The sequence below is a fragment of the Siphateles boraxobius genome, unplaced genomic scaffold (assembly GCF_051911475.1).
Source record: "Siphateles boraxobius isolate OS27281-9 unplaced genomic scaffold, OSU_SipBor_1 130, whole genome shotgun sequence".
Taxonomy (NCBI): Eukaryota; Metazoa; Chordata; class Actinopteri; order Cypriniformes; family Leuciscidae; genus Siphateles; species Siphateles boraxobius.
Window position 1 is genome coordinate 391,439 of NW_027508734.1, and position 11,062 is coordinate 402,500.

Genomic DNA, 11,062 nt, shown 5'->3' on the forward strand with positions numbered 1-11,062 from the left:
GACTTTACATACGTTTATCAAGAGACTTACAGCTTAACCTGTGTGTAGGATATCACATTCAGATAAGCAATGGTTTGGGTGAGTTCGACTTATTATGAGTTAAATATTTATATTCATAATGAACCGTACAATATTTCTTCATTTTCTCAATTGAGCCTTTTTGTTGTTGTTGTGTATCATATAAGAGTTATAACAGAATTAGACTTTATACTCCATGCACATTTTAAGAAATGGCTGTCACTTCAACAGCAACTATAATAAGTGATTAAGTAAAATTATTTTAAAATAGTTTAAATTTGAAGATGCAGTTGGAGTGATTTTCGTAAATTTCTCCAGACATTAAAGATAAAACAATATAAATGCAATAGGGTACTATAATAAATGCAAAATTAATAGCCAAGAACAAGAAGGATAGCATGGGGAAGTTTCTGATTTCGCTGAATTTAAGTTTTAGGATAGCATATAAAAACCCTTGATGTTGACAAAAAGACACTTGTAGTGTAATGATTTAATTTCATAATTTTGGTCTTAATATACATTACCTTTCAAAAGTATGGGATCAGTGTGAATTTTTTTTGTTGAAGAAACGCAATTTTGCAATTTTAAAGGATGTTATAAAGTGAAATTTTTTACAGAAATATGACTGTTTTCAACACTGATAATAATCATAAATGTTTCTTGATCATCAAATCATCATATTATAGTGATTTCTGAAGGATCATGTGACACTGAAGACTGGAGTAATGATGCTGAAAATTCAGCTTTGATCACAGGAATAAATTAAACTTTACTATATATTCACACAGAAAACAGATGATTAAAACCGTAATAATATTTGACTGTTTGTTTTGTTTTTTTAAATAAATGCAGAAGGGCTGCACAATATTGGAAAAAAAACTGACATTGCGATATTTTGTTTTTCTGCGATATATATTGCGATATGAAAACAATTTCAGCAGATTACTTGAAAAGCTCTATTTGAAAATAATGAATAATTCTAGAAAGATTAGGTGATTTTGTAGTGGAATAATCAGCAGAGAAAATAATAAACAAATTGCAAGCATAGATAAATACAATGGAACAAAGATACAAATTCAATAAACAGTGCTTTATGTTTTTCAGGTAAGCCTAATTGTATTTAGAAAAAATAATTTGAATCATAAAATGTAAAATAACACTGCATAGTCTTCATTGTATAAATGTAATATAAATGAATCTTTGTTAAAGCTACAAAAGTGGTTTTCTATTTGTCTTTTGTTCTTTGATGAACATTAATGATGACACAAAGTGACAGCAGCTTATAAATGCTGTCTAAGACCCAATGCACAGATCCAAAATAATGATTTTATGACACCAAACCAAAATGATTTTATGGCACAGATCCAAAATAATGATTTTATGACACCAAACCAAAATGATTTTATGGCACAGATCCAAAATAATGACACCAAACCTTTTTTAAATTCAATGTTAAGCTCAATGTTCTTTACTGTTAGGTTACAGTCAAACTGTCTCAGACAAAAACATTGTTCAATGGATTAATCAACCAATAATAAAGCATAATTATTTTCCCCTATGTTCAATTAAGTTAAGAAGTTCCATATAGGAAAGTGCATATTCAAGTCAAGTCAGCTTTATTTATACAGCGCATTTTACAATACAGAGTGTTTCAAAGCAGCTTTACAGAGATAACAGGAAAATAATACAACAAAGTTTGTTTCTAGAAGAAAATAGCGTCATACTCCAGCTTAAATTCAGTGATGATTCACTTTTGTAATTAAAGCTATTAATTTAGTCAATTTATATATATATATAGCCATTCTGGAGAAAACCGTGATGTCATCGTCCAGCTCAGTTCAGTTCTCATATAATGGTGTCAGTGCAGGAGATCAATAATATTGTTGAATATTAAATCTCCCCAAATAAGCAAGGAAAAAGCCAAAGGCGACACTCAATATATTCAACAAATTCAATATTCAGCTGCACTATCAATTTATATTATAATCAACTGTATTTTTAAAGAAAATATTAATGAAATATGCAATTATTACTAAACAAAAGCACAATTTTCCTTTAGTTACAGTAAAAGGCACTACGCATTAACCCATCAGGCTTTTAAACAATTATGTAACAGATTTTCTTGTTCAAGAAGACACTTCAATAGGATCTCAGCACAGTAGGGAAGAACAGACTATACAACTGTTAAAGTGTGTCCTCTCGTTCACTGTTAAATCACTTCACATCATATTCTTTCATAATAGAGACCGTCTCTTATCAAACTATACAAACGCAATTATTATGACTCTCAGTGAACAAATGATCAGATTTCCAGTGCTTCTAAAATCCCTCACGGATTACCGCTACACCTGGACTTAAACCGACTGCTGCCACCTTGTGGTGATATTGTGAAACTGCCCTAAAACGCAGCCTTGGTAAGCAGAAGAGGCTTCTTTCAAAACATTTAAAATCTTACTGACTTCAAACTTCTAAAACGAACTGCAATTCCTCCGTTGTTTTCTTGTTATTTATGATAAATACTTTCATCTTAATGTGCACAGTACAAAATGACAAATACATTTTTATGTACAGACAAAAAGGGAGTCATCACAGGTTCCTGTGCTGGAAAGAGGTTGTTTGTATTCATACGTTTTTTTGTTTTTCCACTGTCACTAACATGTCAAATTTGATCTTAAGTATGTTGATCGTGATGTATGTTCTGATCTTATGTATTATATGTTTATAGGTGAGCTATTTGACAGCTACCAAGATGACTAGAAAATCACTGATCATTACAGTGTTAAGTTTAGGTTCGTAAGTTACTCATCATGAAAATTCTTTATTTATCTTATTACTTATATAAGTGTGACAGTTACTCCATAATGATTGTTACTTTGTTTTTTTAACAACAGTATATTGTAGTGCCACTGCTCAAACTACAACTGTAACAGCAACTGACTCTACAGCTACTGAAACTACAACAGCTCAGCCAACTCAAACATCAACTGAATCTGCAACTACTGAAATTACATCAGATCCGACAACTCAAACATCAACTGAATCTGCAACTACTGAAATTACATCAGATCCGACAACTCAAACATCAACTGAATCTGCAACTACTGAAATTACATCAGATCCGACAACTCAAACATCAACTGAATCTGCAACTACTGAAATTACATCTGATCCGACAACTCAAACATCAACTGAAGCTACAACTACTGAAATTACATCAGATCCGACAACTAAAACATCAACTGAAGCTAGAACTACTGAAATTACATCAGATCCGACAACTCAAACATCAACTGACTCTACAACTACTGAAACTACATCAGATCCGACAACTCAAACATCAACTGAATCTACAACTACTGAAACTACATCAGATCCGACAACTCAAACATCAACTGACTCTACAACTACTGAAATTACATCAGATCCGACAACTCAAACATCAACTGAAGCTAGAACTACTGAAATTACATCAGATCCGACAACTCAAACATCAACTGACTCTACAACTACTGAAATTACATCAGATCCGACAACTCAAACATCAACCGACTCTACAACTACTGAAACTACATCAGATCCGACAACTCAAACATCAACTGACTCTACAACTACTGAAATTACATCAGATCCGACAACCCAAACATCAACTGACTCTACAACTACTGAAACTACATCAGATCCGACAACTCAAACATCAACTGACTCTACAACTACTGAAATTACATCAGATCCGACAACTCAAACATCAACTGAAGCTACAACTACTGAAACTACATCAGATCCGACAACTCAAACATCAACTGACTCTACAACTACTGAAACTACATCAGATCCGACAACTCAAACATCAACTGACTCTACAACTACTGAAATTACATCAGATCCGACAACCCAAACATCAACTGACTCTACAACTACTGAAACTACATCAGATCCGACAACTCAAACATCAACTGAAGCTACAACTACTGAAATTACATCAGATCCGACAACTCAAACATCAACTGACTCTACAACTACTGAAACTACATCAGATCCGACAACTCAAACCTCAACTGAAGCTACAACTACTGAAATTACATCAGATCCGACAACTCAAACATCAACTGACTCTACAACTACTGAAACTACATCAGATCCGACAACTCAAACATCAACTGACTCTACAACTACTGAAACTACATCAGATCCGACAACTCAAACATCAACTGAAGCTACAACTACTGAAATTACATCAGATCCGACAACTCAAACATCAACTGAAGTTACAACTACTGAAATTACATCAGATCCGACAACTCAAACATCAACTGACTCTACAACTACTGAAACTACATCAGATCCGACAACTCAAACATCAACTGACTCTACAACTACTGAAACTACATCAGATCCGACAACTCAAACATCAACTGAAGTTACAACTACTGAAATTACATCAGATCCGACAACTCAAACATCAATTGACTCTACAACTACTGAAACTACAACAGCTCAGCCAACTCAAACATCAACTGAAGCTACAACTACTGAAATTACATCAGATCCGACAACTCAAACATCAACTGACTCTACAACTACTGAAATTACATCAGATCCGACAACTCAAACATCAACCGACTCTACAACTACTGAAACTACATCAGATCCGACAACTCAAACATCAACTGAAGCTACAACTACTGAAATTACATCAGATCCGACAACTCAAACATCAACCGACTCTACATCTACTGAAACTACATCAGATCCGACAACTCAAACATCAACTGAAGCTACAACTACTGTAACTACATCAGATCCGACAACTCAAACATCAACCGACTCTAAAACGACTGAAACTACATCAGATCCGACAACTCAAACATCAACTGACTCTACAACTACTGAAACTACATCAGATCCGACAACTCAAACATCAACTGACTCTACAACTACTGAAACTACATCAGATCCGACAACTCAAACATCAACTGAAGCTACAACTTCTGAAATTACATCAGATCCGACAACGCAAACATCAACTGACTCTACAACTACTGAAATTACATCAGATCCGACAACTCAAACATCAACTGAAGCTACAACTACTGAAATTACATCAGATCCGACAACTCAAACATCAACTGACACTACAACTACTGAAACTACAACAGCTCAGCCAACTCCAACATCAATTGAAGCTACAACTACTGAAATTACATCAGATCCGACAACTCAAACATCAACTGACTCTACAACTACTGAAACTACATCAGATCCGAAAACTCAAACATCAACTGAGGCTACAACTACTGGAACTACAACAGCTCAGCCAACTCAAACATCAACTGAAGCTACAACTACTGAAATTACATCAGATCCGACAACTCAAACATCAACTGACTCTACAACTACTGAAACTACAACAGCTCAGCCAACTCCAACATCAACTGACACTACAACTACTGAAACTACAACAGCTCAGCCAACTCCAACATCAACTGACACTACAACTACTGAAACTACAACAGCTCAGCCAACTCCAACATCAACTGACACTACAACTACTGAAACTACAACAGCTCAGCCAACTCAAACATCAACAGACTCTACAATTACTGAAACTACAACCGCTCAGCCAACTCAAACATCAACTGACACTACAACTACTGAAACTACAACAGCTCAGCCAACTCCAACATCAACTGACACTACAACTACTGAAACTACAACAGCTCAGCCAACTCAAACATCAACAGACTCTACAATTACTGAAACTACAACCGCTCAGCCAACTCAAACATCAACTGACACTACAACTACTGAAACTACAACAGCTCAGCCAACTCAAACATCAACTGAATCTGCAACTACTGAAACCACAACAGCTCAGCCAACTCAAACATCAACTGAATCTGCAACTACTGAAACCACAACAGCTCAGCCAACTCAAACATCAACTGAATCTGCAACTACTGAAACCACAACAGCTCAGCCAACTCAAACATCAACAGACTCTACAACTACTGAAACTACAACAGCTCAGCCAACTCCAACATCAACTGACACTACAACTACTGAAACTACAACAGCTCAGCCAACTCAAACATCAACTGAAGCTACAACTACTGAAACTACAACAGCTCAGCCAACTCAAACATCAACTGACACTACAACTACTGAAACTACAACAGCTCAGCCAACTCCAACATCAACAGACTCTACAACTACTGAAACTACAACAGCTCAGCCAACTCAAACATCAACTGAAGCTACAACTACTGAAACTACAACAGCTCAGCCAACTCAAACATCAACTGACACTACAACTACTGAAACTACAACAGCTCAGCCAACTCCAACATCAACTGATACTACAACTACTGTAACTACAACAGCTCAGCCAGCTCCAACATCAACTGACACTACAACTACTGAAACTACAACAGCTCAGCCAACTCCAACATCAACTGACACTACAACTACTGAAACTACAACAGCTCAGCCAACTCCAGCAACAGACACTACAACTACTGTAACAACAACAGCTCAGCCAACTCCAGCAACAGACACTACAACTACTGTAACTACAACAGCTCAGCCAACTCCAACATCAACTGACACTACAACTACTGAAACTACAACAGCTCAGCCAACTCCAACATCAACTGACACTACAACTACTGAAACTACAACAGCTCAGCCAACTCCAGCAACAGACACTACAACTACTGTAACAACAACAGCTCAGCCAACTCATACATCAACTGACACTACAACTACTGAAACTACAACAGCTCAGCCAACTCCAGCAACAGACACTACAACTACTGTAACAACAACAGCTCAGCCAACTCAAACATCAACTGACGCTACAACTGCTGTAACTACAACAGCTCAACCAACTCAAACATCAACTGACGCTACAACTACTGTAACTACAACAGCTCAGCCAACTCCAACATCAACTGACTCTACAACTACTGTAATAACAACAGCTCAGCCAACTCAAACATCAACTGACTCTACAACTACTGTAACTACAACAGCTCAGCCAACTCCAACATCAACTGACTCTACAACTACTGTAACTACAACAGCTCAGCCAACTCCAACATCAACTGATGCTACAACTACTGTAACTACAACAGCTCAGCCAACTCCAACATCAACTGACACTACAACTACTGAAACTACAACAGCTCAGCCGACTCCAACATCAACTGACTCTACAACTACTGTAACTACAACAGCTCAGCCAACTCCAACATCAACTGACTCTACAACTACTGAAACTACAACAGCTCAGCCAACTCCAGCAACAGACACTACAACTACTGTAACTACAACAGCTCAGCCAACTCCAACATCAACTGACTCTACAACTACTGTAACTACAACAGCTCAGCCAACTCCAACATCAACTGACTCTACAACTACTGTAACTACAACAGCTCAGCCAACTCCAACATCAACTGACACTACAACTACTGTAACAACAACAGCTCAGCCAACTCCAGCAACAGACACTACAACTACTGTAACTACAACAGCTCAGCCAAGTCCAACATCAACTGACGCTACAACTGCTGTAACTACAACAGCTCAACCAACTCAAACATCAACTGACGCTACAACTACTGTAACTACAACAGCTCAGCCAACTCCAACATCAACTGACTCTACAACTACTGTAATAACAACAGCTCAGCCAACTCAAACATCAACTGACTCTACAACTACTGTAACTACAACAGCTCAGCCAACTCCAACATCAACTGACTCTACAACTACTGTAATAACAACAGCTCAGCCAACTCAAACATCAACTGACTCTACAACTACTGTAACTACAACAGCTCAGCCAACTCCAACATCAACTGACTCTACAACTACTGTAACTACAACAGCTCAGCCAACTCCAACATCAACTGATGCTACAACTACTGTAACTACAACAGCTCAGCCAACTCCAACATCAACTGACACTACAACTACTGAAACTACAACAGCTCAGCCGACTCCAACATCAACTGACTCTACAACTACTGTAACTACAACAGCTCAGCCAACTCCAACATCAACTGACTCTACAACTACTGAAACTACAACAGCTCAGCCAACTCCAGCAACAGACACTACAACTACTGTAACTACAACAGCTCAGCCAACTCAAACATCAACAGACTCTACAATTACTGAAACTACAACAGCTCAGCCAACTCCAACATCAACTGGCACTACAACTACTGTAACTACAACAGCTCAGCCAACTCCAACATCAACTGACTCTACAACTACTGTAACTACAACAGCTCAGCCAACTCCAACATCAACTGACTCTACAACTACTGTAACTACAACAGCTCAGCCAACTCCAACATCAACTGGCACTACAACTACTGACACTACAACAGCTCAGCCAACTCCAGCAACAGACACTACAACTACTGTAACTACAACAGCTCAGCCAACTCCAACATCAACTGACTCTACAACTACTGTAACTACAACAGCTCAGCCAACTCCAACATCAACTGACTCTACAACTACTGTAACTACAACAGCTCAGCCAACTCCAACATCAACTGACACTACAACTACTGTAACAACAACAGCTCAGCCAACTCCAACATCAACTGGCACTACAACTACTGTAACTACAACAGCTCAGCCAACTCCAACATCAACTGACTCTACAACTACTGTAGCTACAACAGCTCAGCCAACTCCAACATCAACTGACACTACAACTACTGTAACTACAACAGCTCAGCCAACTCCAACATCAACTGACACTACAACTACTGTAACTACAACAGCTCAGCCAACTCAAACACCAACAGACTCTACAACTACTGTAACTACAACAGCTCAGCCAACTCCAACATCAACTGACACTACAACTACTGTAACTACAACAGCTCAGCCAACTCCAACATCAACTGGCACTACAACTACTGTAACTACAACAGCTCAGCCAACTCCAACATCAACTGATGCTACAACTACTGTAACTACAACAGCTCAGCCAACTCCAACATCAACTGACACTACAACTACTGTAACTACAACAGCTCAGCCAACTCCAACATCAACTGATGCTACAACTACTGTAACTACAACAGCTCAGCCAACTCCAACATCAACTGACACTACAACTACTGAAACTACAACAGCTCAGCCAACTCCAACATCAACTGACACTACAACTACTGTAACTACAACAGCTCAGCCAACTCCAACATCAACTGGCACTACAACTACTGTAATAACAACAGCTCAGCCAACTCCAACATCAACTGACACTACAACTACTGAAACTACAACAGCTCAGCCAACTCCAACATCAACTGACACTACAACTACTGAAACTACAACAGCTCAGCCAACTCCAACATCAACTGATGCTACAACTACTGTAACTACAACAGCTCAGCCAACTCCAACATCAACTGATGCTACAACTACTGTAACTACAACAGCTCAGCCAACTCCAACATCAACTGATGCTACAACTACTGTAACTACAACAGCTCAGCCAACTCCAACATCAACTGACACTACAACTACTGTAACTACAACAGCTCAGCCAACTCCAACCTCAGCGGGCACTACAACTACTGTAACTACAACAGCTCAGCCAACTCCAACCTCAGCGGGCACTACAACACAACTTACTTCTACAACTGAAGCAACGGTCACAACTCCTTTAACCTCTACAGTTCTAGTTAGGTTTTCCAGCAATGAAGATTTTGTGTCTGCACTGTCAGATCCATCATCAGAAGCATATAAAAACAGAGAAAGCAAAGTCATAAATGAAGTAAGTTGTGTGATAAATATTTAAGGCACATGCAATTTTCACTGCAAACTAAACAGTATAATTCTTGTATTTTAATGTATTAAGCATTTTATTTTGAACCCTAATATAAATATTACTTTAAACTATTTTCTCCCAACATATGTAATGTGTTATTTAAATGCAAATAGTGTTGTATTTTATTTGCGTCCAGATGTAAATATCAATTAGCTGTTACTTTAATTTACATTTATTCATTTCATTTAGCTCACTCTTTTATCCAAAGCAACTTACAATTGCTATATGTCAGAGGTCGCACACCTCTGGAGCAACTAGGGGTTAAGTGTCTTGCTCAGGGACACATTGGTGTCTCACAGTGGATTCGAACCCGGGTCTCTCACACCAAAGGCATGTGTCTTATCCACTGCGCCATCGCCATTAATATTGCGGTTTTTGAGTTACTGTCCACGGATGGAATCGATTTATGGATAAGGGAAAAAAAAGGGTTTGAGGTAGGCGAGTTAGGTAAACGCACACAAACATGAAAATGAAGGTAGTATGTAGTCTTTTAATCCTTTTGGGAAACGCAGCCATGGCTAACAGTTAAAGCAGTCCATCCTAAGTTAAATTAATTGTGGAAGACTTAAGTCATAAATATATTGATCATTAAAAACCCCTCACTGGTCACTTGGGTGGTTTATTGAACAAGGATACAGAGGGGAAAAAACTAAATTCCTACACCAAATGGTCAAAAGTTATGAGCTGAAAAAATAAGTGAATAAATAACAATAACAACAGAAATAAAAAGCAACAACAACAGAAAATATAGGTACAAATACTCCCTCCAAAAGTAATTTTTAAGGCTTTTTAGAGTATTGCCTTTCATGCAGTGTGTAAGAGAGCTGTTTGTGAATGTAAAAGCTCTGGAAAGATCAAAGTGCAGATATAAATTGAGTTTTCTGCTGACAAAGCAAATCCACTTTGATGAGATTGATACGGTAAAACTCACGCCATCTTTACTGTTCGTATCACTGTGTATCAAGAGCTGAGGAAGAGCTGGAATTCAGATATGCTAATAGGCGTTTTCTTTCCAACGCAAACTGTAAGCGGTAGACCAATCACAGCAGACTGGACCATCAGACCAATCACAGCAGACTGGGCCATCAGACCAATCAGTGCAGAGTAGGCTTGCAGAAAGGAGGGGTTTAGAGAGACTTAATTTTCAAACAAACTGTTTCAAGTCTCTTTGAGAAATGAGGTGAT

At 38.0% G+C, this 11,062-nt stretch overlaps 1 protein-coding gene across 1 annotated transcript in view; it reads left to right on the forward strand.

Moving 5' to 3' along the window:
- The window catches only part of LOC143737862 (uncharacterized), a 41,488-nt gene continuing 30,426 nt past the window's right edge, over positions 1-11,062 (forward strand). The window contains exons 1-3 of the mRNA XM_077229721.1: positions 1-78; positions 2,744-2,807; positions 2,910-9,823. Of these exons, the coding sequence (XP_077085836.1) occupies positions 70-78; positions 2,744-2,807; positions 2,910-9,823 (6,987 nt within the window). The 5' untranslated portion in view covers positions 1-69. The remainder of the gene's footprint in view (positions 79-2,743; positions 2,808-2,909; positions 9,824-11,062) is intronic.